The sequence below is a fragment of the Synchytrium microbalum genome (genome assembly GCF_006535985.1).
Source record: "Synchytrium microbalum strain JEL517 chromosome Unknown SmJEL517_scf0019, whole genome shotgun sequence".
In the NCBI taxonomy this organism is placed as follows: domain Eukaryota; kingdom Fungi; phylum Chytridiomycota; class Chytridiomycetes; order Synchytriales; family Synchytriaceae; genus Synchytrium; species Synchytrium microbalum.
The window spans coordinates 45520-73215 of NW_022158368.1; the positions used below are offsets into that span (position 1 = coordinate 45520).

A 27696-nucleotide genomic window follows, 5' to 3' on the forward strand; every position below is an offset into this window, starting at 1 on the left:
CAAGCGGCCAAGAAGCAACAACCCTCGAAACAGTTAGCATCCTCCTCTCCCTCCTCGACAAGAAGCGCCACGACGCCAACATGGAAGCAGTCAGACAATGCGTCCAATGTAACATGGACTACCGTGAAAGTGAAAACGCATCTGGGTCATGTCACTTCCATCCAGCTCAAACACTCGACTATTCAGACAACAATTCTCTAAAGCTGAGATGTTGTAACGTTACTGTTGAATCACGGAACGATCCTTTTATATTCAACGGATGCTCTACGGGATCGCATCGTTCTGCTCATCATACCGATTACCCATATGTGAATTATCTACTGCATTGGGAAAGAGATTTGGAGGATAATGACGTATGGTTTGAGGTTGAGCAGAGTGATTCTACTGATTGGAAGAGTGGACATCGTTCTGGTCGGTGTTTGGTGACAAGAAACAAGGACGAACGTTATAGGCTCAGATGCGCTTACTGTCTGTTTTCTTCTAGGTGAATTCGGCAAGCTTCGCTCAGGCGACCTGTACTTTGCTGTAAAGCAATCCCGACAAGTCGTATACCTGCAATCTCTCGACGAAATGGACATTGAGGTACCCACCGCGCTGCCAAGCGGCTCGCCAATCGCCAAAATCACAGAGGCAACTACACCACTCAAGGATTCATATAGTGAAAAGAGTCGGAGACAGGGAAAATCATGGTTTGTGCTGGGCGAGTGGTTGATTGAGAATAATCAGCTTGTTGGTGTGAGGATCTTGACCAAGTGTGTTACAGAAAATATGCCAAATGCTGCTGTAAGTTGCTTGAAAGGCGAATCAAACTTTTTTCGCCTCAGAAACCCACCAAAAAAGGCCTAAAGTTTCTCATTCATCTTTTTCTTACAGGAAATGACATTCTCATTGGATCCACTTGGTGTTGGTACCAAGAAACTGATTTATTACAATGATTTGGACATGTCGATGGTTAAAGGACACAAGACGTACACGGCGCATCCACCCACGACTCATTTTACACCGATTCCTGCTATTGTGTTTGAGAGTAAGTGTTTGTGTGGTCGGGGAGAAAATACGTGTCATGGAGCTGGCTCAATGTGTCCACTTTCTAGAAAACCGCCCTGAATTGCCAACCTTCGAACAAGAAGGAGATCTCAAGCTTCGAATGAAGATGATGACACCATTCCGTCTTTGGACTGAGACTGCGAGACAAAAGTAAGTATGGTATTGTATTGGTACATTCGGGAACGAGCAACGGTCAAGATTAGTTCAATGGATGCATCTTTCCCCCTCTTTTTTTCGCATTTCGCTCTTTCTGCATAACTCACCAATGTGTCTCTCACCAACCAGGTGTGACATATTCGCAATCGACCTCCTCCTAATCCACACTGGAAACAGAGCATCGACTGGCAGCACGGTAGTTAAAAAAACTGTATGTCTCTATTCCCTACTTTCCAAAGTAACTAATCACAACACTCACCAAATTATAAACCATCCAGGCACAAGAACGTATGATGGTCCTTGAAATGGTTCGAGACAAGAATATTAGTGTCGCTGAGGCTGAAAGGTTGTTGGGAGCTGTTACGGGGACAGTGTCGGCAGATGATCCACATAGTTTGATTCAAGTGCGGTCGGATTATTCGTTGGATGGTGGAAAGACGTGGATGAAAGGTGTGTGTTGTTTGCGTTTGAGCTATTTGTTGTTGTGATACTTTTGTCGCTCTATTATTAGCTCACATGCTTCTCTGTCTACGTAGCTGACTTCGTCGAGGCAGTAGTAAAGACGGCATCTAGCCCTGAAGGTGTGTAGCCTGCAACTAGGCCACTGACTGGTTCCATTGTGCGTCATATTTCCGCCCTCTCACATCCCCTTCTCTACAGGGAAACCCTTCACCGTCGTAGAACTCGGCCCACGGGAAGCCGCCTCCATGCTCGTAAAAATCGTCGTCCCATCCCCCGACAAGCAATCGATGTGGAACAGCCGCTCCACCATCGCCCGCCTATCCCCCATCCTTCTCAGAATCGCCGTCGAAGAAGCTATGGGCGCATACGCCTCCATCAAAGGCTACTACTTTGACCCGCCCATCGACCCCCTCCCCGGCAAAGACGACAACGACTACTGGTGTGTGTATATCGACAATGCGACCGACTACACCCGTACGATATGCCATATCGCCAAACCACCTGCCCGCGAAGTCAATGAGTATGTCGGGTACGGGACACAGCAGTTTCTGTTTACGATCAAGACGAGTGGTGGCAGTGGGTCGACTATTGACTGGAAGGTGGATGTGCCGACGTATAAAGGGTGGATTACGGATGCGAGGAAGAAGGCGTTAAATGCTGCAGGATCAAGAGATGCTGTGCTGGGACTGTATGAGTCGCCTATTGCGTGGAATCATTATAATGGGACGCTGGTGGGGTTGTTTGATTTGAGTCCTGAGGCTGGGTTTGGGATTTGCTATGGGTTGAAGGTTACGTTGAAGATTGATGATGATAACTGGGCAGAGTCGACGTTTATTATCCCTGCTGAGGTGTATAACTATCATGGTATCTAGAGTGTGTGGTGCCTCGTGCTGGTGCTGTTGTTGAAGCATGCATTATGTGAAGTATGTGGTCGTCTGTTAGTCGCTGTCTTTTTTTTGCATAACGTAGTCATTCAAGTCTATTTGTCAAAATATATTATATTCGAGAGAAAAGTAGTTGCAACTCCCACCACATATACAACGCAAACGTACACCCGACAAACTCAGTACTTGTACTTTGTCGAATAATCCTTTGGACTAACAACCAACCCCAGCCCCTTCCTGGCCCCTCTAAACACGACCTCGACAATATCCAGCATTTCCTGTGTGTTTTCCAATGCCCAGTTAATCTTGTTATTGTTTCCGGTTCCCAGATCAATCATGATGTGCTTGTTTCGATAGAAGAACATGACAGTGCATGGATCGTATAATTCATACATCTTGTTGAAATCAGGGACTTCGGTAATGTCGATTAGGTAGATGATTGCATAGTTTTTGACCTTTTCGGCGACCTTGTAGAGGAGTTCGTCCATTTTCATGCATGTTGGGTCCTAGAGTGGGCGGGAGTGAGTGTGAGTATGATGGATTGACTATAAATGATGTAAAGTAATATCATCAAGAACTAGGTGCAGCATGGATTGACATCCGCAGCAATGTTTGATCAAACATGATTTTGATGTCAATCGAGATCTGTGACTTACCCAGTCATGACCGAATCTCATGATGACGACCCTAGTTTCTTCATTGAGAATGGCTTGATCTACGTGCCATCCACTATGCAAATGAGGTAGGAAATACGACCTAATAGTTGTTGTTTGCGTTAGTATTGAAGTGACGAACAAAGACATACAAGATAACTTACATGATTCAAATATAAGTAAATGGAGAGCACAGAAATGACACTCTTCTCCTTTCCTGTGCTTCTTTTAATAGAATTTTGTTTGTTCTTTTCGTCCGATTCTCGCCGTGGGTTGATTCGCTCTCTTTTCGAAGACCGACAAACAACAAGCAAAATCCAACAAGATGCAGGCCGCTCGAGTTCTATTAAAGTCGAGGTTCGCCGTAAGCGCCAGGCTGCCAGCGGGGCTTACCGCTCCTGCAAGAAGATGGTTGGCTACTCCAGCTGAAAAATCTGAACGTAAGTCTTGTGCTTTCTTGCAAATGCGGTTTTTGTTTGTTGCAATTGCAAGGACAAGTATCTTGATTATGGTGCCCAATTCATGGAGAAACACGTCGTGGATGTCTCGTGCCGCCATGTGCTGCATTCGCATCAAAAACCCACACCATTTGGCAAAAATCCTTTCACGAGTACACACATTGACGTGGTTGAACCTGAAGAATACATCCAAGATATACATGCAATTGTCGGCTGTTTCGGCACGACAATATGGCAGACTCAACCGCGCTGAAGTTTCGAGACGAGCCTATGAAAGTGATGGTCGTGCAACAACCATTTACACGTCCGACGTATTGCTATGACACACACATGACCATGACACTTGACTCTACCGACAACACCAAACCAATTGTAAATCTCACATGATTACACACTAACCGAATCTCTACATAGAATGGCAATCAAGTCTCGAAAAAGTAGGCCTAGACACAACCCACATACCATTCTTCCGCAACCCTTCAAACGCCCAATGCTACGAAGACGCAATCAAATACGAACCAGGCACATTCATCACTTCTGCTGGTGCCCTGTCTGCTCTCTCGGGTGCAAAGACCGGTCGATCTCCCAACGACAAGCGTATTGTCGACGAGAAGGAGCATACTGATAATGTTTGGTGGGGGCCCGTTAACATGAAGCTCGCTCCGGATAGTTTTGCTATCAACAGACAGGTAAATTTTGGGTGACACCGTTGTGTGTTTTTGCTGAGGAGAAAAGGACAAAAAAAGGAGTGGAAACATTCGCAAAATGCGCCATCTATAACTGTGCTAACACTTGTTTCTCCAACAAGCGTGCTTTGGACTACCTCAACACCCGTGAACGATTGTACGTCGTCGATGCCTTTGCCGGCTGGGATCCAAAATACCGTCTCAAGATCCGTATCGTTTGTGCCCGTGCCTACCACGGTAAGCGCCCTCCCTTTTGTCACTTTGTAAAGGAAATCATACAGTTTGAAAACTGCCAGCTACCACGAGACTATCGAAACTTGATGTCACTTGGTACTCAATATACATAACTGACTTGTTTGCTCCTCAACCAGCTCACTTCATGTGGAACATGTTGATCCGTCCAACTGCCGAAGAAGCCGCCAACTTTGGTGAACCAGACTTCACCATCTTCAACTCGGGTCAGTTCTCTGCCAACAAGCTCACTCCCGGTATGACTTCATCCACCTCTGTGTCCTTGTCATTCGACCGTCGAGAGATGGTTATTCTCGGTTCGCAATACGCTGGTGAAATGAAGAAGGGGTAAGCTAACAGTTCTATCTGAGTGAAGAGCATGATAAGGTCTTATTTTCGTTTGATTTTTTAGTGTCTTCACTGTGATGCACTACTTGATGGTAAGCATTGAAGTTGGAAATCGCACGCAAAAAATAGAAAGTTGCTAAGATGCATTTGTTTCTAGCCTCGACAAGGTGTCCTCTCCCTCCACACCTCAGCCAACGAGGGAATGAACCCTGAAAAAGATGTATCTCTGTTCTTTGGTTTGTCTGGTACCGGAAAGACTACCTTGTCTGCTGATCCCCACCGTGCCTTGATTGGTAAGGTTTGCTTGCAAAATCATGAAGTCGTTGTCACTGTCTTTTTCTTTGGGTTTACCGTCCTAAGGGATATGGAGTTATTGATTGATTAACTCATCGTTTCTATCTTCCAATAGGTGATGACGAACACTGCTGGTCAGACCAAGTATGTGGTGATTGCAATGAATCCAGTTGCAAATGCAACTTGGGTCTTCGAAGCGTTTTTATCAAAATCTCACAACCCAACTGTTTACAGGGTATCTTCAACATTGAAGGTGGTTGTTACGCCAAGGCTATCGATCTCAGCGCTGAAAAGGAACCTGAAATCTTCTCTGGTTAGTATTCAAGAAACCCTTTCACGAGGTATTCCAATATGAAACTCCTCGCCAACATTTTTTGCAATGATAGCCATCCGATTCGGTTCCATCCTCGAAAACATCATCCTCGACCCCAAGACCCGCGTTGTTGACTACACTTCAAAGAAGATTACTGAAAACACTCGTGCTTGCTACCCGTGAGTCCATGTTTTGTCGATGCGAAAAAAAAGTGCTTGATGAGGCGAAATTAACCTCTTGAAATACATGTTAGAATTGACTTTATTCCAAACGCCAAGATCCCTTGTGTCGGTGGTCACCCCAAAAATATTATCTTGCTGACATGTGATGCTTTCGGTGTCTTGCCACCAGTGTCCAAATTGACTTCCGACCAAGCTCAATACCACTTCATCAGGTAAACAAAGGAGCCTGATCATATTCTTTACGATGTGTTTGCCTGTGGCACGAAGCTTTGATAGTCGTTTAATGACCTCGAGGGTTCATCCTTCCCTTTTCCACGACCATTTTTCGCTCACCACGATTCTCCCTGAACGTTTAGTGGTTACACTGCCAAGATCGCTGGTACTGAAGTAGGCGTCACTGAACCACAAGCTACCTTCTCTGCATGTTACGGTGCTCCCTTCTTGGTCTTCCACCCAATCAAATACGCAAACATGCTCGCTGAAAAGTTGGCTCAACACAAGACTAATGTCTGGTTGATCAACACTGGCTGGTATGCAATGTTCAATATTCGACGTGTTTTTTTTTGTTTGGCTACACAAATGCCATGATTCGTCTACTAATTCAAATGTATGTTGATAGGACTGGTGGCAAGTATGGTGTCGGAAACCGTATCTCACTAAAACACTCTCGTGCTATTATTGATGCTGTAAGTGTTACAACGACAAAAAAGCTCGTATTGAGATCGATGGATGATCCCACACCTCTCTCACACGCTCTTTTCTTTCCAGATCCACGATGGCTCAATGGACAAGATCATCAAAACCAACGGCACTACACTTCCAGTCTTCAATCTCGCCATCCCCAAGGGCGGTGTCAAGAACGTCCCTGACTCCATCCTCAACCCTGCCTCAGCTTGGTCATCGAAAGCAGCATTTGACTCTGAAGTCAAGAAACTCGCTCATTTGTTTACTTCCAACTTTGAGAAATTCAAGGATGGTAAAGGAGCTGCTGCATTGGTCAAAGCTGGACCAGTTCTTTAAAAAAGTTATAAAGGATATATATTTTAATTGTTTTGGTTTGGTTGGATTGGATCTATTTGAACAAAACGGGAATATATATGTCTTTGAGTAGGTGATGATATGTGCGGGAGCGTGTTTGGAGAATGAAGAACAGTGTTTACCGATGGGAAGATGTTGTTAATATGCGCCGTAAGCACTCTTCTCGTGCTTTGCGTCCATTCCTCTCAAACATCTACAAAAATCCAAACATCACAACCATGAATGTCTGCCGTACCTGCCTAAGATCAGTCATTCCTCAAATCCGATACAAGTCCTCACCATATAAATGGATTTCAACTACCCGACTCTCGCTAGCTGACTCCACCACATCAACAACATCAAAAGCAACTGCAATTCGACAATCATCACCAAGTCCATCTACAATAGCGTCCATGGAAAAGACTATAAATGAAGCTCCGACACCAAAGGTCGATGGGGTGGGAAAGACGGGATTTAATCGTGAGTATGTTGAATGTATGGGTGCAAAAAAAGAGACATTCAAACTTAATGGGAACTTTTCCTTGGTTTGATTAGAAACGACGTTATCGGTTATTATGGCCTCAATGCTGTTTGTTGGATTGATTTCTTTAGCTACAGGTACGATTTTCTTTGCTGTTGTTGTGAGGATGCGCTCACACAAAAAAACTTGATTGCGTTATCGAAAACCACGTTCTGATGAACTTCTCACTCTCACAACAGCACAATTCATACAAGAAGTAACTAAAAAATTCGATGAAGTGGACGCCACCATCGGACGAATGATATCTGAAACACGAGACTTGCAAGATCGTGTCAAGCAATTGGAAGGTGATGCTGCTGCTCGTACGAAGCGTGAGAATGCTAAGCAGGCTGCTAAGAGTGCGTGGATTTAGTGGTCTTGTGATATGACTTGGTTGGAAAGGGCCTCAAGATTGTTTTGTAATTTATGGAGATTGCATATATTTAAAGCCGGTGAAGAAGACTGTAATAGAAGCTATAAACCGACAGTGGATGGTGTGCGTGAGGTTAGCTTGAATCGGGCGTTGGGAACATTTGCAAACCGAAGAAGTTCAGAACAGATGTATATATTAATGCAAACAGAATTAGATTTTGCAACTACAGTTTTGCAGCAAGATATACTCGCGCGTCATGCCTTTCCCCAGTCCACACACTTTCAGCACCATTACGAGCACCAGATTCTATAAGATTCAGTCCTTCTAACGATTCATGTAAACTCCAAACAAAAGACCTAACAGTACTCATATAAAGATAAGTCGACCTGGGCCACCTTCCAACATAATCCTTCATGTACAGATTCATAGGGTACATAAGTCCCGCTGATAGTTTCCTGTTTGAAGAATTAACTTCAGCCATTGCTTTGACTCGTGTCTAGAGGCGTTGAGTGATAGTACCTGAATATCTGAGGCGTGATTCCCTGTTTCGGTTCATACAGTGGATACGACTGAAGCCACGAAATGTATGCTTCACTGACACCGTGAGCACGACCACCAGTTATAAGCAAGTCCATGTACCGTTTTGACGGTGCAACGCTAGGTCTTAGGAAGGTGGAAGGATGCCCAAGCAACGAAACAACATCGTCTAACACGTCGCCATTGTAAAGCACGACTTTAATAGTCACTTGCTGGTATCCGCCTACTCCTTGGTATCCTCCCTAAAAGATCTAAAGTGTTAGCAAACTGAAATCACAATTAGCTCAGAATCACAAACATACTCCTCCTTCAGTCGCCTGTATCCTCAACCATTCCTTCACAGTGATTCTATGTATCACACCATGGCAGTCCGGTCTCTGCTTCTGAATAGGCTGAATTTCCCAGCTACGGGGTAGTAGCGATGCGAATCCTGGCTCAACATACACCATGCCCCTATACTCGAACGACAAGACGTGATCAGGCGCTACACATGGCAGTGAGCGTGTCGGAAATACATTCCTTCTCTTCGAGAGGACAGATTCAGCCATGTTGGATCCATATGCTAACCGTTCAAATTTCATGAGTGAATTGAGCAAATGAACTGTTGATGCGACGAAACATTCATCATTGGCAATCAACCGCGGGCTCAAGGAGCCCGAAATCAAGTTCATTGGAGATCAGAAATGCACTGGTTTGGCCCACTTCCATTGGTAGTCCACGACTTTCAAACTGGCAACAAAAACCAGCCAAAGGTTGAACAAAGATCACGCTCTTACCAAGATACCATACTCGTTCTACTCCGTCATCAGGATCCATTCCAGTGCTCCCAGTGAGTCCATTTGCACTGGCCATCCATGCAAACCACAGACAAACTAGCAAGGAAACGCACAAAAGCTGCTTCATAAATAATGTTTGACAAAGACAAAAACGTGAGGGTATATTTACAGGACGCGACTTTTAATGTGAATATGTGAGTTCTTTATACTAATTACAAATTATTTCTTGCTAGGTTTGGCTTTCACGGCCTTTGCTCCACCCTTCTTTGCTTGTTCTAAATTTGAAGAGTTACGTGTCAGTCGCACTCACCATACTATAACAATGTTCTAAGACTCACGTTTAGACGCGGCAGCATTCAGTTGTTGTTGCTGAGCATACTGAACCAACGATGCAATCATCTTGTTGTGCATTTCAGCATCCATAACAAGTTGTTCACGACCATCCAGCCAGAAATTGACTTGATCTTGCATACGTTGTGTGGCATCAACCATTCTAGCTTTGACGAGACGTAGTTGGTCTACAGTCATTCCTCGAATATCATCTATTGGACAAAAAAAAAACAGTGAATACGGTTGGCACATAGCTTTTCGGCAAGGTTAGATTTCTTACCTTCAGCAGTTTCAGACAGTTTCTTAGCAATGTCCAAATCATGATCATATGCACTAGTCCCCACATTATGTGAATCCAGACTAGTATCCCGCATAGCGTTTCCAGCAGTCGAAACACTCTTCTCAGAATCCGTGCTGCCACGCACACTACCACCGGGCACAGCATGTGGAGGTGGCTGTAGGGTCAACCCTAACGTCGATCCACTAGCAGTATTCTTCTTACTACTACTATCTCCAGTAAGAACCAACCCAGCAGGCTGCGAATCATCCAACGTCAACGGAACACCCAATCCAGTCAAAAACGCTTTACGTAGATTAGACCGTCTCCATCTGAATCTCTGTGCCATACTGTTCTCGTTATATGTAGATTCGGAAGCGAGACGCTTCCACAATGAATACCAGGGCTGTGATGCAAATGTTGCGGATGGGACTATGAGGCGGTTTGGTAGTGTTGCTGGGAGGGTGCTACCAGGGCTGTTTGGCGATGATGTGTTGGTGTTCATGGGAGATCCTGAAGTGCTCATTGTTTGATCATCGCCTTCTTCAAATAGGAGTCCTTCGATGGATGTTGTTGTTGGTTTGCCAGTTAGAGACGTTATCGGTATAGGGAAGGCTGCTGTTAATACTTTTATAGCTTCTAATCGTAGATCTGATGCTTCTCTATCATCTAATGCTCCAGCAGTCTATGTAATGCGTGATTGTTAGCATCATTTCTCGACATGAAGTTCCAATTCATATTAATGCCAACCATGCTCTTAGCCAATCGTTCTTCCTCCTGTAGATCTCTCGGAATCTGTTCATCTTCCGTTATTATCTCCTCTGGTACAGTCGGTATTATGGGAATTGATGGTTCTGGTGATGTGGTTGAAGTGGTTTGCGATTCGATGGGAGCAGCTGGTGTAAAGTCTTCGAAATCATCAAAGTCTCCGAAATCGTCATCTTCAATCACTGCGGTCGTAGTAGTATTTATAGAAGTATCAGCAGTCACGTCGACAGTTTCTTCAGTTGGTATTTCATGCTGTGGTGATTCTGCTACTTCTACCGTAACTGGGGCTTCTGGTATGGGCTCTTCTAAATATACGGCAGGAGATGGACTGCCCGGCATCGCGTCCTCGAACTCGCCACCCGAATCACTTGCACTCATGTCTTAATATATGAAGAAAAGGCGATTACACGTTCGTAGCACGTTCGTTTTTGGGAATCTCGAAAATATTGTATTTACTATAACCTTGCTTTGTACTTACATATAACTATTGGTATCGTATAGCTCACATTTTCGAGCCTTCAGAAGCAGCTGCGAATTTCTCTCTCTCTAACGTTCTGGACCTTTCTTGCTCTGCGGCAAGATTCTCAAGTAACAGAGCCTTTTCAATCATTAGCCGATTGTTGACTTCTTCTAGTTCCTGTTTCAGACGAGACTGATCAGCACATCGTTTCGTCAATCAAACGAGACATACTCACCTTGACGCGTAACTCTAGCATCTCGAGCCTTTGAACCTTTTTAAGGCGTGACCTTCGTGCTATATAAAGGTAAGAAATAGGATCAGTATCAGGTGAATCAAAGGACAACAGGTTGATTATAAAGTCCGGTTTGCTAACCTGCTTCCGTGTTTCTGCGGCGCTTTTCAGCCATATCTAAGCGTGGATAAGGTTAACGTTAGCATTCACTTTGTTCAAAGTCGCGAGCAGCGTCACAGATCTCCAAAAAACAAAGGATCGGAAACCACGTCAGCAACACAATCAACCGTGGTCCGGATCATCTTCCGCCCCGCAACGAGTAGATCGAAGACTGAATTTAAAACTACCGCATACCTAAATTATCACCAGACTGTCCCAATTCCTCATCGCGTTTCCTTTTGCCACGTCGGCCACCACTCGAATGTGTTGAATCCAGGTTTCCATTATCATCATCACTCTCCGAGCCATTATCTCCTATCCCCGTACTTCCATTATTCGAACCACCAAACCTCTGCTCGCCACTTGTCGAGATTATGGGTTGAGGATGTGGGTGTGATGACTCAGTGTGGTATTGTTGGTGTTCACCGTGTGCGGCTAAAACCAATAAGTTTAGGCCTGCATGCTTCACATCGTGATCTTCCGTAGGGTTATTAAGATGTTCTCGTTCTCCTAACGGCGGCGTTGGTGGAGCATTGCTATTGTTTGTTTGTTGTTTTGAAATGTTGGATTCTTTGGGATTTTGCTCCATCAGACCAATAGATGATATGAATATGTGCGTTTTGCCGTTCATCTACCGACCTATTGAATGCCAAACACATTTAGGAATTGAATGATTGTGAGGGAAAACGAATTCCTGAACCAGTCACAACATTTTCGTTTGGTTGACAGTCCCAACAATCTCCCACAATCAGTGCTCTAAGAGCTCGGAATTGACTTACTTTGAATACAAAACTAGTCGTCTTGTAGTCCCTCGTCGCTGAACTATGCGATACTCACTTTAGCGAAGCAATTAGTCAGGGTGATTCTGTTTGACGAAAAAAAATTCAGTGTTTGGATGGAAACGCGAAAAGAACTACAATCTCTGGTCTGAGAGGCTTGAAAGGAAGCATTAAGCCCGTTGAACGTTTTGCTATGTGGTTCTATATGACAAGAGGTTCTTTACAATGTTTTTAGGTATCAAGATTGTTGTACTCTCAAAGACGAGAGTGGGTCGACAGTTTGACGAATGTTATGGTTGCTGCACTGTCACCAAAATCGTCAGTGGGAACATCCCCTCTTCACCCGTTCGGGCATTTCTACCTGACGCCCATCTACATTCGAAAAGAAGCGTTATTATATTATAAAAGAAATGATAAAAATCGTACTTACCCATCTTCGAACGTCTCAAACAGCTCGATTATGTCATTCGACCGCAGCTCTATCTCATCGTCCATCTAACCAGAAAGATTGCACAGTTAGTTTTGCTCTTGCAAGTACCATAAAAGACTCGACGTGTTTTGCACATACGGTGGGCGTGAAGGGCATGAAAGCGACATATTTGACGCTAGTGGTAGATGTGCCCTGTGAAGAGCTCACGGTCGAGCCACGTATAGATGTGCTTCTAGGCGAAGGACCCTCGCCATTAATCAATTTCTCAACAGGAGGCGCCTACAAAACATCATCAGGAGGAATTTTTCGAGAAATCACATAAAAACCGTGGTAGTACCGGGGCATATCCCATTGGCATCGACATCATCATTGCGTCCTGAACGGTTCCTTGCTGTAGCATCAGTTGATGTTGTTGTGGTGGAATGCCCATTGGAGCCTGCATTCCAATAGACGGCTGCTGATTCATCATCACCATTCCCGGCTGCTGTCTCATGATACTTGGCTGCCCTGGCGAAGCCGTTGGGTATGGATATTGGGGATATGGGTTGTGTCCGGTTGGTGGATATGTCATGTTTTTCATAGGGGTTTGCTGTAGAGTGCCCATTGGTATGAATCCGGGCGGGATCTGATGATATTGTTGCTGCTGTGGTAGTAGTGACCCTTGATGCAGCAATGGCTGCTGGGTATCTATTTGTCCAGTCCGATCATGTTGACCTGCTGGTGCTCTACGATTGTTGGTATTACGTCCAAAGCCACTAGTGAATGCAGATAATCTCGAAGCGGATCTTTGCATGGGTCCCTCTATCACTGTGTTGCTTTCGTATCCACGTTGACGTCTCGCATACCCCATAAACCCTACTATAAAGACGAACGCTAGGAATGCTGCTCCAAATGCTATTCCTACTATCGGTCCAGTCCCCAGACTTGTACCTGCTTGGCTGGCAAGAGCAACAACGGATGGTGACGATGTGGGCGAAGGAACTATAGAGGCGTCTGGCGACGTTGGCACTATACTGGCAACAGCGGAAGACACAATAGCAAGTGTTGAAGCTGACGGAGATGGAGATCTTGATGCAGATGCCAGTCTGCTTGGCGATGGTGACGGGGATTGTGTGCAAAAGCTGGAGTAGTATGAGGAAAACTGATTTCGACTGTTTCCGTTGCATTGGACCTATGAAATACCCGGAATATGAGTTGATCTGACGGTTGAATAGTAAACAAGACAACTCACTAGGTCGCAGGTTTGCACCTCCTCCAAGAACCTACAGAACGGAGGTTCCACGATTTAGTCCATTTTCACGAATTGTGCCCATGGAAACTCGCACGGTTACTAAGTAATAAGAATAATGTACTCTGCAATTACTACTTACAATGCGTTTTGACACAGACAGCTGTATGTTGACAGAGGGGATGAGACAGCGCAAGTGTTGGAGTTGGCAGAGACGGCGCAGTATTGCACGCAGACAGGCAAACTAGCAGCCATTTCTATTGCGGTGCTCCACAGAAATCGTTGTTAACCTTGGCAAGAATGCACCGTTCCAGACTGTTGTGGTTTGTGGTTCGGCCTTCTTTCAAAAAATTGGCGTAGGGTCCATTCAGGGGACGTGCAAGATCACGAATGGGCAGCGGAGAGAGGATACGCGTTGATGATCTCCTATTTAATCATGACTCGTTAGTGCTGTTAGTGCTTAACCCTCAACCTAGAATCCATGAAATTGACAAAGCTTCAACACAATATCAATGTTGAACTTCATGTCCGAAATCAACGTGATGAATGGATTTATTGGGGAAAGTCTGGAAATTTACGATTTTAGTTCCGAGATCATTTTGTTTGGTCCCGTTTGCTTCTCCGCAGTTACAGCGTGAGATATAACTCCTGCAACTATCCCCAGAGCAACACCGCCGCCGCTGGATTTCACAGGGCCCATTCCTCGGAAGAGTATTCCGCCAAGCAAACCACCAATAGCTCCTCCTAAATGCCCAAGAAGACTTGTTTGTATCGTGTAGGTTTGTGTTGTTTCTTAAGCACATGCTTTTAATTTCAAGATTTGTGTAAATGTAACCGAAGCACGATTTCTTGAGCACTTAAGCACAGGCTTATCGTACAGGTAAATCTTCTACATACCAAGGCTAGCAAAATTGTCAACACGATTCTGATTGACATTGTAGTGGAGTCGGTAGTCTCTGTCTGCGATACCGACTGCATCGAGTGTGCTCATTTTATAGTAGCCAAGCGCGACCACCAGTGGTGTTCCAATGACGACGCCATACAAGCTTCCCATCGGAATAGCAGCATATACAGGACGTTTGCGTATGAGAGCAACCAAGGGACCTTGCAAGAGAAGCACAATACAGAGTTAGGCAGAACAAACAAGGAGGGACTAGTTAGCTTGAGATACTTACCAATTGCTAAACCAAGCACAGCTCCAGCTTCTGCGCCTTTGAACGCGAGATGATTCAGCAACACACTGCCATTGGTCTTTGAAGCATCAAAGGTGTCCTTTTCGAGCATCTTTCCGTAGATTTCTGCAGATGTAAGGGATTATAAGTTGAATAAATCCCAGCTATATGATCAAGTGAAGCTGCTCACTTGTATGTTTGACAAGTCACTTTCAAGGGCTAAATGTCTGTATTAGAAGGGACAGATGCAATGTTAGTAATTGTACTTATTGGATCTATGAAATCAAGGACAAATGTTATATTTCTGTTTGGCAGCTCAAACTGCGTCCGTCTTGTTGGTCCTTTCCACAACACTTCAACGAGGCAGACGTTTGGTGATTCACGTTTTCGCATCCAACCCAAGAGTTTTCACCGCAATCGTAAGGCAAATTGTATATCTCGTTTCATGGAATGGAGGCTTACCAGCTCGTTTTCCCTAGATGAGCTTTCGACGTGGTAACGACCGAGACAGGGATTTCAACAATCGAGGCAGAGGAGGAGGAGATAGAGAACAAGGCCAGCGAAGACCTCCTGGATTGTTTTCTGGTAATTAACAACTACTTTCACTGTTTACATTGGTGGCTGTCTTCAACATGTTGGGCATCAGCGTCAAATTTCACAACAGTGCAACACTGGCATCACGGACAAGGAAATTTAGTGCTTTATTACTTCTGACACCGCATCGTTTAGAAAAAGACTGGGAATGCAAATGTGGGAACATCAATTGGGCAAAACGGCCAGCCTGTAACGTGGTATGGATGAGTCGTTGAAACACTCGGGTTTGACACCAGCTTTCGATGTAGTTTGACCTGTTATGTCGTAGTGCTCGCAGCCAAAGCCTACTTCAGAGGATGTGCAAAGAGATGGCGCAGGTGGTGGATTCAAAGAACGAGGTTTGTCACTTGTGTGAACGACTTCATGCAATACTTTGCTTACCTAGAACACCAAAACCTTCTTTGATGTGTAGAAGACAGAGTGGAATACAAGGAATCTAGATTCAACGATGATGACGATTACGATGAATTCGGTCGCAAAAAGAAGAAACCAACAGCAGCTACGACATCAACTTCCAAACCACAACCAATATCGAAACCACCATCCACTAGACCCGTAGATGACGACGATCCTATAGATGACGGTGATGACGATGCCGATGACAAGTACGGAGCATGGGCAGATTTACTGGAAGACGATGCACCAAAATCAGCCAAAAGCAATGACGATAAATCAGCCAAAAGCAATGAAGATAGCCGTGACAAGAGGAGAGATTCACCTGAGCGGCCAAGAGGAAAGAACGATGATAGGCCTAGGTACAGTGACAAATCCAAATACGATGATAGAAGGTATGATGATAGAAGGCAGGATGATCGTAGATATGATGAACGAGGTAGCAGAGGTCGTTATGATGAACGTAGACGTAGCCGCTCACCTGATGATCGTCGAAGGGACTATCGCAGATGAGAAGTATAGTTTTCGTTGAGGTGGTACCCTTAATGAATATATGATTACTTTAATATTTCTATTGTTTATTATGTTGTAACAGTTCAGACATCCGATGTTTGATGTTTCCGTGACTTCGAAGGCTTCATTCAATACAATACAATAAAATACAAAACATTTTGAGGCAGCCTAGAATGAGAAGTGAGCAATAGACGCGTAGGTTGGTATCGAAGTAGTTGCATTGTTCAGCAAGTTGGTCAAATCACGCACTCGTCACTCGTCCTTGCCTGATCTCCTCCTTACCTCTAATACAGATCGACGGATGCGATGATAGAGAAGAAGCAACCATGTTGCCTAGCGAGATTATTGAAAAGATACTCGAGTACGTAGAAAATAACGGAGTTGTAGATTTCAACAGTCTTGCTCGGGCAGCTCTGGGATCAAAATAACTGAATGAATGTGTAAGTTCTGTTAATGTTGACAAGTTCGATGATTTAGAGCCCTAGGCCTTTGCTAATTATGCTTCAACAGGCTCTCCGAGTACTCTATAATGAATTACTGCCTCCGCATAAAGCGAATCGTCGCTTCTGTCGTCACAATCTGGACATCATTCTTGCAAATCAGGCATTATTGGGTCAAGGCGCTCTACGACATGTCAAGAAGCTGGAAATTTATGGTCGAGCTGTTGGGCATGCTGATACTACTGGTTCGCGTTGTCGATGGCAAGTGATTGTCCATGACATATGTCATTCCAAGATTCTATGAACCAAATTCAATATTCACTTTAGTGGTGGAATGCTGTATCTCAATGAGCCACGTATCGCTCGTCTCATGGAGCGTTGTATTAGAATTCGTTAGGTCAAAGTCTTGGATTACTTCACCACCATGCTAAAGCACACTCGTGGTTTGGACAAGATTACGTTGTCAGCGATTCGTGAGAACGATATGGATGATGAAGTCGCTCGCTTGTTTGCTATGAGAAACCCTCACTGCACAATGAGTATCGACGTCGAAGAAGTGTCATCAGCGTCAACATTGATGGCAATAAGGCATATAAGAATAGAACACTTCGAAGCTTATTATGTCGATGACCTCGAAACATTGTTACTGGCTTTACACACTTCAAGCTTCGAAAGTCTGAAATCATGCAACATCTATGAGGGTGAACATGGTCCCTGAAAGCTTGCGTGGGTTGTCACAGTTTAGCAACCTGAAGGATTTAGAATTGGGTACCAGCACAGATGTAGCAGCAGATATTAGCGAAGTATTGCAAGGTTTAGCTTCACAACAAGCTCAAGCTAAACTCGAATGGTTGACGCTCAAACTCACTGTGGTACCAGGTCGCCCTTGTACATGGTATTACACAGCTCATTGTCCGTCACGCAACAACGCTCCGTAGTCTAGAAATATATACCGATATTAAATTCAGTCCGCCCACACTCCCAATCCCATGCCTTGAGAAACTGTTGCTGGCATGTAACAACCCACAGACACTCCAGTTGGTATCCACATACGGCAGTCAACTCAAAGGCCTTTGTACTCGCAAACTCGTAAAATGTACAGACTCGCAATTTCGCTAAATATAAACCGACACAAATTAAATGAGGCACGAACGACAAGGTTGTATGTTATATTTCGTCTCTAATCAAATTATTCCTTTTTGGGTTTGATAAATACCGAGTCTTTTGAATCATGTTCGATCTTTGCTCCAGCTTTATCGAGCAACGTGTCCAAGTCTTTGAATGAGGATTCAGCTGATCCTCTTTCCTTCACTTTGATGGGATTCTTTGGGTCGGGCTTCCACCCAATCTGTAGGTGTTAGGAGGAGAGGTTAATAAGTTCATCCATCCATATCAGCGTCAACAGGTTTTTTGGCACGTACCAAATAGAGAACGTTGAAAGTAGCAGGAATCGTGCCATCGGGGTTACCATACATCTCTACCAAAAAGGAATGTGAGAATAGATCATCGCTAAATTTTCAGCAGATAAGGAGCCGTGACACCACCTTTATATATCTCTGAAGCCCTTTGTATCGTCTCACGTCGCAGATATGGTTTTCTAACAAGAGACGAGAAAAGTCAGAAAAATCGTGCGAAGAATTGCCAAATTAGTTGTGACCACTACCTTGAAGCTACAGCATTCGACTCTCCCATACTCCGTAAGTCCCTCATGAGCTCATAAATAGACGGATAACCAACTTGTATCTCGTCCATATCCACTGTGAGGAGTGTGAAACCAGCTCCACTCAGCAAACCTCCAACATCTCGAACATCTACACTCGAAACGGATGTGAGCGAGGCACGAAAAAAGAGCCATGACATCACAGAATGGTTCGCATCACCTGTCATTGGCGAAACATGCGGTGATATTCCACCTTCCTTTTCAGATTCGGCGAGTTGTAGTGCAGTCCTACATAACAACGAATGCGTTAACGGTATCAGTGGGTCGATTTTTTTCGTTGCTGACCTCAATTCAAAAAGAGTTTGCCCTCCCAGCATAGCTCCAATAAAAGGACAATCTGGCTTTAAAGCCTGCCGCACTCTTTTAAACACTCCTATATGTGAGCAAAGTCAATTCACCAGTCGTCGTCGTCGAGTGATCCAAAATAGACAGTGCTTAAAGGTACCAGGTAAATTATTAATCCAATGTAAACTAAAACTTGACAAAACACAGTCGAATGTGTTTTCAGGGAATGTCATATGCTCTTCATCCATCACCAATCGTTCGGTTGGCACTGTGTGTGTTGAATACAGGTGAGGATCAAGTGATGTTTCTTTTTGCGTTGAGCGAGTACCTTCGTATTCAACGTCCTTGTCACGTAGCAGCATGTTCTCTATAACAGATAAAGGTTACTGACCAATTGCAGTTAAGCTTTTACAAGGGTTGAGCCCCTACCTGCAGAATCTATCTGGACGACACGATCCGTCATCTCCTTGTCAAGATATCGTATCAGATACCCAGGACCTGATCCTAGATCCAACACGGTCGGGAATCTTCGTTTAATGTCCTAAAGAGAAAGCTCTTAGCTTCCAAGGACATTGTTGCCAGCTCACAACTTTGCAATACACACTAACCAATATTCTCTCCGCCAATCTCTTTGCAACTTCATCCTTCAAGTAATCGACTTGTCTGCTTTCAGGTTTGAGAGCAGCTCGATTCCTCTGTTTGCGTTTCACGTCACGATCAAAGACGTATTGATGTTGGTTTGATGATTGTGTTTGTGCTGGAGATGGCGACGGCGTAGCGGCAGAATGCGTTGCCAAACATCTTATGACACGTGGAAATCCGTTCTTGGCACTTGACTGCAAAACTGGCTTCAGATGCGTTGAAACTCTCAACACCAACTTCATTGTCGTTTTGTCCCTGAACGAGAGTTATAAACTAGTAGAAGTAGAAGATAGAGTAAGTGTCTTAGTACTAAAATCAGTCATATAATTCAATCATTCAAAGCTTTAAATCATTTCATCCACCCACTTTCTTTAATTCCAGATTTATCAACATTCAAGACAATGGCCTCTACGCAGAATGCAGCAGGACAAGCATTGGCTCAAGCTAAAGAGCAAGTAGCAATATTAAAACAGGAATTGGATGCTATTGCTCAAAAGATGGGCGAACTGGAACAAGAACGAGACGAGCATCAGTAAGTAACCAACAGATCTGAACTGTGCATCAAACTGCAGTTTGAATTTGGAGCCAATGAAGAAGAGAAGATCGTTTATTCATTGATTCCTTACAATTCATTATGTAGACTCGTGTTGGATACGATATCACCAATGGATCCAGAAAGGAAGTGCTTTCGTCTAGTAGGTGGTGTCTTGGTGGAACGAACAATACGCGATGTGGTGCCTGCTGTTACTACGAATATGGAAGGAGTACGTGTTTGCTTTAGTTGCTTGCTCGAGCAAAAAAAGAATATCTAGTGAACGTCAACGCCAACTCACGCTAACATTCTCACCAACACTAGATAAAACAAATCATCACACAACTCCAAAACTCATACAAGGCAAAGGATGCTGATTACAAGACTCTTCAAAAGAAGCACAATTTGAAGTGAAGAGTACAAGCATATGCTAGGTTTTGGTTGCAGAAGGAAGCACAGTTTGAAGAGTATAGTCGTTGAAACTTGTTATTATTTCTTGTATTTACACCCCTCTGTTGACAAATAACATTACACCTTACAACTCTTATTTATCTTGCCTTCTCCTTCATGCAGTCAAATACTCAGATGCTCGCCAATCATCTGGTTTACAATTGCTTTCTTTACCCATAGCATGAACCTTTACGGTACGAGACATTTCTCTACGACTTGTGTCATTAAGGGTCATTACATTCGATTGAGCCGATACCTCTTACACTTCGGGCTGAACCCTTCATCATATGGAATAGTGGTAGGAATCATGGTTTGAAGAGTACTGAAACGTAATGTATTCCTTGTATATACAGCCCTTGGTAGACAAATACGACTAAACATTACAACATTTAACAACTTTATACTCACACACTCTCTATCTTTTTTGTTTTCTCTATCCCTCTCCTTATGCAGTCAAATACTCATCAATGATTGCGTTTACAAATGCCTTTTTACCCATAGCATCAAGATCAACCTTCAAGATACGAGATACATCTTCACGAACTTGCTTCTTGGTAGTGGTCATTAGATCTGAATTAGCCAAGACTTCCATTACTTCGTGTTTAATGGCCTCGTCAGATGGAATGGGTGATGGTGACGATGGTGCGTCAAGAAGACGAGGTGACGAAGGAATGGCTGATAATGCTTCAGAGCGTGGGCGGAATATTGGCTGACTTACAGGCCTTGGTGAGTTGGCCATCATCACAGACGGTGCGTTGGCCATCATCAGAGAAGGTTGTGGCAAGCGCTTTGGTTGAGAATAGACACTGCCAGCATACGATGTTGCTGCGCCAGCTCCATTGTTCATGGCAAACATGGGAGGTACATATTGAGATCCACCATAGCTGGATGCAGCATATACCACAGGCTCTCCTATGACACAGTTGTGAGAATGTTATTATCTGTTAGCTTGTCCGGTTTTTTTCCCAACAGGTGAAAACTTACCAACAGATTCAGCCTTTGAGAATGCATCGGCATTGCGCTTTTGAGCAACAACAGCCTTCTTGGAGACTTCATCTTCAACTTCATTCCATTTCTTCAAAGGGATGGATGAGCGATCAAACTAGTTGTGCGAAGTTCAGGTTAAAAACTAGGACTGGTCAAGAGAAAAAAAACCATTGTAAACACCACTTACAGGCTCAACATCAGCCAGGTACGCTTTCGTCTTGCCACTTTCTCCAACTGCAATTCTATAAGTTGAGTCCCAGTCAGTATCATCCTGCGATGAGCTCAGGGCAGCTACAATTTTACCTCGTGGAACCCCAATTGAAATCGTCTTGTCTCAAGAATGCATAGACAGGCAGATAGAATGTAAAGATTGGCAAAGCAAGTATATAGATAACCATCCAGATAATCTGTGACCATTGTTGCTTGAGCAAGAAGATGACCACTTGTAAACCGTTTATAGCAGCAATCAAGACGAGTGATATCAATGGTAGTTGATCACCACTGAATGCAATACTGTATATCTATAGTAAGAGAGACGAGTGTTAAATACGTCTTAAAGCGCTGCACATAGTCCTTTTTGCTGTTTACCAAATATCCAACATAGATGATGGTAGCAGGCTGAAGGACTGTGGAGAACAAATCGAGAAAGACAACAAATCGCATAGAGAAACAACAGAATCCACAGAGTTGAGGCAAAGTCACCAGCTCAACCAGATTGTGGACAGTCTGATGCAGAGGAATCAGAAGAGTGTGAAATGAATCAACCAAAAAACCTTAATGGAGTAAATATGCATACCGAGTTGATCCAACGACGACGTTGTGACTTCAATACATTCCAGGTATCGGGACCATTTGTTCGACAAATAGCATCTGGAGTGAAGCTTAACTTGAGACGAGGGAAGTGCTTCATAGCAAGAGTAGTCTTAAAATAAAAAGTAAAAATTACCCCAAATACGTGGGTTCCTCTGTTAGGACCTTTTTAGCGATCGAACCAACTTACCAAATATCGGTCTTCTCCCAATAACAATAAGTTCTTCATGTGCAATGTATCAACACGATTTTCAGAGTAATCTTTAATAAGGGCTGGGGATATGAGAAGAGGCACGTTTTTGGTTGGAGTCCTAAACGTAAACGAAAAAAAGTGATCAGTACTCACAATGGATCTGTGGTAATGCAGCGCAACTGACCTGATCCGATACATGCAGAAACAACCGGGCAGACAAGTGACCGATCCAAATAGCGATTCAAATTGTTTCGCAAGATGATGGGATATAAAGTATTCATATACTGAGAATGGGAAGTAACCGTTAGTAAATGGGCATATGTAGAGGAGTTTGAGTAAATCAGAAAACTCACCTTGAATCATTGTAATCACAGAGTCTAAAAAGGAATGTAGTCAGTGCTTCAACAGAAAAGAACAACCTAACATAAGCGTACCTTTCTCATTCGAAAGTAAAGTTTCACCACACAATCCCATAATCTTGGAATCATGAACCATAGCAGCAATAAGACGATTGATGGAATCCGGAAAGACTTCAGTATCAGCATCCACCATGAGCAAGAATTCGTAAAAGGAAGGATTGATTCCAATTACATTCTATAGAAACGTTGAGATATGAGTGGTCCCAAACCAAAAAAAGAGATCAGTTTTTCGAAGGCAACGTCCTTACCTTAATTTGATGAAAGATCTCAATCTCCATGGGATTCAAAGGAGCGCCAAAGTGTACACGAGACAAGAATCGCATGAGAATCAGTTGACTGTCACGTTTTCCTCTGTTACCAGGCTTTTGACGCTCAGTTGGTTTACCGACTTTGACTACCACGAGGAATGGAAGACTGCGACCATTGTTTTCATAAAGACCTGAATAGACTTTGGCATAGTTGAGTTGCTTGTTTCCTTCCCCAATGGATTCGAATTCTAGAGCTGGAGGATCAATAGTTTGGTCGACTCCAAGAATCTCAAGAACGATTTGTGGAGTTGGTGCATTGTTTCCTGATCCGACAATCATTCCTTAAGTGTGAAAAAAGAAATATCAGATATCGACAGATATCGACTGTACGCAACGGCTGTTGATACTTGAACGGAAGTTCACACGTACCATCACAGATAACAAACAAGAGCTTTCGTTTATCATCATACTTGGTAGCAGCCACGGACTCAAAGGTACGAGACAAACTCTCGTTGCTTTCGGTATAACAAGGAACTTGTATAATGACAAATTTATCTAGAACGACAAACAAGGTTCAGAGTCGATCCTTCTGAAATTAACTTGATTTCTTACCTAAATCTTCAGGATCACGGGTAGATCCACATTGCAAGGCCTAGAATACAGTTAATTAGCAAAAAATCTGGGCAAAGGCATGAATAACTTCCACTTACAGCGAGGAACTTGAATCCAATAACACTCATGAGCAATACAGTAGATGCAAGCAAGATGTAGTTGGAAAATTGACATAAAAAGTCATTTCGATGGTCAACAGCACCAATATAGAACATGTTGTTCATACAATTCATTTGCTGTGCGGCCAATGTTGCATTGCTTTTGCGGAAATCGTTCCAAGCAGAACTAGCGTCTTGTCCGAATTTGGAGTTGAAGATGCTTTCAGCATAGCCATTGATACCGAAGGGATGGTTGGCAGCGTTGTAGTAAGACTGGGTAAGTAAACGAAGAAAATGAGTATCCAAGCTTCGGCAGATTGTACTGGTTTTTTTGGTTCCGCAACTTACCGAGACGTCATAGACGTTGTCATATATGATGATGTAACGGACAGACTGAGAAGCCTTTTCAGCAATAAATTCAACGTCGTAACCAAGACGGTACTTGACATATCGATTCATGTACTCCATATAGAGTTTGGTTTGATTGTTCGAGTCGAGACCATTGTGAGCATAACCGCTGCTGGGTCTACTAGCAACATTATCCCATCCAGCTTGAGGTTGAGGAATACCTGGACAGTACATATTCCATAAAGGAACCTTATAAAAGAGATTGCTCACATCCTAGTTTGAAGAAAATTGAGATTCCGAGGAGAGACCCGAGCGTGTTTTTGGTTAAATTATGAAAAGACATACCTGACCCAAGTAGCTTGCAAACTGATAGTTTTGAACATTGTAAGAGGTAGCGTGATTCTTGACCAAGTCGTTGATTTGATATACACGTCCATAAGCTGATACCCAAACATCTTTGGGATCCTTATACGAAGCCAATTCTTGTGCAGTCAAGATGGGTTGACGAGGACAGATTACACGACCAAATCCGATGATGAAGAATAGAAGGGCACAACAACAGAAGAAGATGATGATACAGATTGCAATCTAGGAAGATACGGAATAATCAAATACATTTATTTTGCGTCGATGCGAAGAACATAATCACGCACAGCAAAATTGAAGAATAATTTCGAATGCCTTACCTTTTCACGCCCTGCCATACGAACATCAGCACGTTTCATGCCAGCACATGACAAGATAAAGCTTGGAATACAGCAGGTAAGCGACCAAGTCATGCAGACCCATAGTCGACGGGCACCAGAAGTACGAGCAGGCTCATCATCCTCGACAACAAAGTTCCTTTTATCTTCTACTATATTCACTATCGACGGTAATATTCGTGAAGGAGTTGTTCCAAGTTCGTTTGAAAGATGAGATGAGCGAGCTGTTGCTGCAGGTGATACTGGAGACCTGGCGGTATAAGGAGCAACAGATTCCAAGTCATCGTGATCAGACAAGTCTGCTTGAGATTCATAATCAAGAATGTTTTCCTTGATGCTTCTTTTAGGAGAACCAGCTGATTGGAGAGTTTCAAGTCGTTGTTCCAATTCTTGCCAGACGGATTCTGAGATAAATACTCGAGTGGTGCCGACTAGAGTACTATAGTCTGGGAATACGGCAGTGATTTCTTCACATCGAATCCTAACTGGTTTGTTTTGACTTTCGACACTCAATCCACCAACTTGACCATAACGAGCCAAGAAATCCATAAATGGCAGAGAGGTGTTGAAGCTGCCTTCAGCTCTAGCATTAGCCAGTTCAGGAATAGATAGAGCCAATAGCTGAGACTTGACCTACAAAATGAGGTTTTGTGTTTGAGAAAGGCAGCACAAAAGGGATATACTTAGATGGCACACATACCTTCTTGGTATCAGCTACATCACCAATACAAGCAACATACCATGGTCTAGTCTCATCAATAGCACCAAATAGCTCATCCAAGTCCTTTGCCAAATCATCAGCAAGAGTCTTACTATCTATCGGATTGAAACGAAGACGTCTTGATGGTTGACGTCTGAGCGTTGATGACGAGAAACCTTCTCCTTTAGCAGCTCCTTGAGCAGCGACATGAGACGAGAAGAGTTTCTTCAACAATGCATTTGATGATGGTGGATTGACACCAGAGCCAGCGAATAGCGATATATGGTCTGGCGATACAGCAATGACATTGCGACTGGTAAAATCGGATAAACGATACTCGGTTGTACCGGACGAGTGCTGAATCATAAAGTTGGCTCCACCAGATATCATCAGACCCTGCTTTGATGAGAGATTCTTCATCAAGCTCAAGTCTGATGGTGTGGATTGTTTTGACTCGGTGTTTAGCATGGGGATTACATGGGTTTCCAATACATGTTCTGGGATTGGCGTCAAGTTTGGCTGATGAAGACCTTGTGAGGCAAGACGTTCTGCTGGTTCAATAGCAGTATGCTTGCGGAAGAGATCGACCAGTTTTTCCTGGATATAGTTGGTCAAGAGCCCGTCTAGAGTATCGACCATTGGAGTGACCATTCCAGGCATATCGACGACACCGATATAGTGTTCAGCGTCATCAGCACATAAACGCGCATTCATTTTCTCGACAATCCATTCGAATACGAGTTTATACATGGATCGAGCCAAAGCATCTCGCTGCTGACGAGATCCATCAGCATTCAAGAATTGGGTACAGAGAGCTCCATTGATGGTCGTAGACTTGTACGTCAAGGTGAATTCCAAGTCTTTGGAAGATACACCCAACAAATCAGCTGCAATATCAAGCTCGTCGACGTGACGAATAGTAGCGGCTTCACCCTGAGTACCGGTATCGTCATCAGCAAATGCGATATTACCCAGATGCAAGATCCCAGCCAATATACGAAATACGAGTTCCTGTTTCGATTTACTGATTCCCACGGCTTTGAGTTCTTCCCTCAATGCCGTGAAACGAGCAGCATAAGCTGGCGATAAAGTAGTTTTGGTACGATTTGAAGTTGAAGGTGCCAAGTATACGAATGCTTCATCCAGATGCCAACCACTGCGTTCTTCAGACGTAGCTCCGGCGACCAGATTATAAAATACGTCAAAGTTTCTATTGGCTTCTCGAGAAGAAGTCAAGTGTGATGTGTTCAAGTTGTAGTGCAAGACTTTGAGACCAATCAGCTGCTTCTGTTTATATTGTAGTTCTTGGTAGCATCCGAATAAAGACCTTCCAGAAGCTTGGCCAAAGACATCGAGAATAGCGGATACGGTACCAATCAATTTCGTTACACGAGATCGCTTTTCAGGGGTTAGCTTTACGAGTTGTTGAATGACGAGTTTGGCAGTCTCGGTCTTGCCACTTCCCGATTGGCCCCTAAGAGTCTACCATTTAGCTGAAATGCACTATACTATACTAAATATGATAATAATATCATAAAAACGTCACTCACAATAACATGACTGTCTGATCTTCATCATCGCGATGCAAGTGCTGATGCACACGTCCAGCCAATTGAAAGACATGAGGAGGTAGGGTAGAGACACTTTCAATAGTTTCATCAGCATACAAATTAGACTGTTCATCCTTTTCAACTGATGGTTGAAGGGCAATCTAAAAAGAACGAGATTTTTTAATGAGGCTACAAATGAAGCTTAGACAACGGAATCAATGATGCACAACTCAAACACGAAAGGACAAAGAGAACATATCAATAACAGATGATACTTACCAGAGTATCACATCCCAAATACGTATAAGACTCTCCGTGAGCTTTTCGATCAATAAGAACAGATGCAATATCATCCTCGGTCTGCAGTCCCTTTCCAGCTAGTTCTCCATGCTGCAGTTTGACAGAAGGACCAGACGAGGTAGCTCCGGCAGACTTGTTTGGTGATCGTCCCATTATATTCTAGTCCCATGCACCTTTTGGTTAAGTTTTTTCTGATTGTTGGTCTGTTGCGTCTTCAATCAACTCAAGGTCTGGGATGGAGTTTGCGTCTCTTTGATGAAATTCGTGGCATGCGATAATGAATCTGATATTGTGAGAATAAAAAGTTGTGTTGTGATATTGCTAAGCATGAGAAACCTCGCGCTGTCATGTTTTTCACGTGTGCTATGTCATCAAAGTTTTGCGTT

At 43.7% G+C, this 27696-nt stretch overlaps 6 protein-coding genes across 6 annotated transcripts; 2 read left to right on the forward strand and 4 right to left on the reverse strand.

The window, feature by feature from the left end:
- Positions 1 to 2728: 2728 nt before the first annotated feature.
- On the reverse strand, positions 2729 to 3226 carry SmJEL517_g03515 (uncharacterized protein; the record flags this gene model as incomplete). The annotated part of the gene is made up of 2 exons (XM_031169443.1): positions 2729 to 3055; positions 3206 to 3226. 2 exons carry the CDS (start codon positions 3224 to 3226, stop codon positions 2729 to 2731), a joined length of 348 nt encoding a protein of 115 aa, XP_031024578.1.
- A 301-nt stretch (positions 3227 to 3527) lies between these two features.
- Positions 3528 to 6734, forward strand: PCK1 (phosphoenolpyruvate carboxykinase (ATP); the record flags this gene model as incomplete). The annotated part of the gene is made up of 13 exons (XM_031169444.1): positions 3528 to 3642; positions 4075 to 4349; positions 4469 to 4583; positions 4643 to 4925; positions 4990 to 5017; positions 5083 to 5218; positions 5335 to 5363; positions 5454 to 5532; positions 5606 to 5711; positions 5786 to 5926; positions 6071 to 6244; positions 6334 to 6400; positions 6483 to 6734. 13 exons carry the CDS (start codon positions 3528 to 3530, stop codon positions 6732 to 6734), a joined length of 1800 nt encoding a protein of 599 aa, XP_031024579.1.
- A 2422-nt stretch (positions 6735 to 9156) lies between these two features.
- Positions 9157 to 10690, reverse strand: SmJEL517_g03517 (uncharacterized protein; the record flags this gene model as incomplete). The annotated part of the gene is made up of 4 exons (XM_031169445.1): positions 9157 to 9212; positions 9276 to 9479; positions 9548 to 10229; positions 10295 to 10690. The coding sequence occupies 4 exons, from the start codon at positions 10688 to 10690 to the stop codon at positions 9157 to 9159; spliced, it is 1338 nt and encodes a 445-aa protein (XP_031024580.1).
- A 7211-nt stretch (positions 10691 to 17901) lies between these two features.
- Positions 17902 to 19601, reverse strand: SmJEL517_g03518 (uncharacterized protein; the record flags this gene model as incomplete). Its single annotated transcript, XM_031169446.1, has 10 exons — positions 17902 to 18060; positions 18134 to 18189; positions 18257 to 18309; positions 18376 to 18523; positions 18593 to 18660; positions 18718 to 18805; positions 18878 to 18985; positions 19046 to 19084; positions 19147 to 19258; positions 19326 to 19601. The coding sequence occupies 10 exons, from the start codon at positions 19599 to 19601 to the stop codon at positions 17902 to 17904; spliced, it is 1107 nt and encodes a 368-aa protein (XP_031024581.1).
- A 159-nt stretch (positions 19602 to 19760) lies between these two features.
- SmJEL517_g03519 (uncharacterized protein) lies at positions 19761 to 20305 on the forward strand (the record flags this gene model as incomplete). The annotated part of the gene is made up of 3 exons (XM_031169447.1): positions 19761 to 19891; positions 20000 to 20123; positions 20216 to 20305. 3 exons carry the CDS (start codon positions 19761 to 19763, stop codon positions 20303 to 20305), a joined length of 345 nt encoding a protein of 114 aa, XP_031024582.1.
- A 481-nt stretch (positions 20306 to 20786) lies between these two features.
- On the reverse strand, positions 20787 to 27463 carry SmJEL517_g03520 (chitin synthase; the record flags this gene model as incomplete). Its single annotated transcript, XM_031169448.1, has 20 exons — positions 20787 to 21253; positions 21326 to 21443; positions 21516 to 21570; positions 21632 to 21849; positions 21917 to 22054; positions 22125 to 22250; positions 22329 to 22449; positions 22516 to 22615; positions 22685 to 22708; positions 22766 to 22925; positions 22999 to 23339; positions 23428 to 23553; positions 23611 to 23650; positions 23709 to 23981; positions 24057 to 24329; positions 24402 to 24644; positions 24743 to 25393; positions 25461 to 26934; positions 27011 to 27171; positions 27290 to 27463. 20 exons carry the CDS (start codon positions 27461 to 27463, stop codon positions 20787 to 20789), a joined length of 5283 nt encoding a protein of 1760 aa, XP_031024540.1.
- Positions 27464 to 27696: the final 233 nt, after the last annotated feature.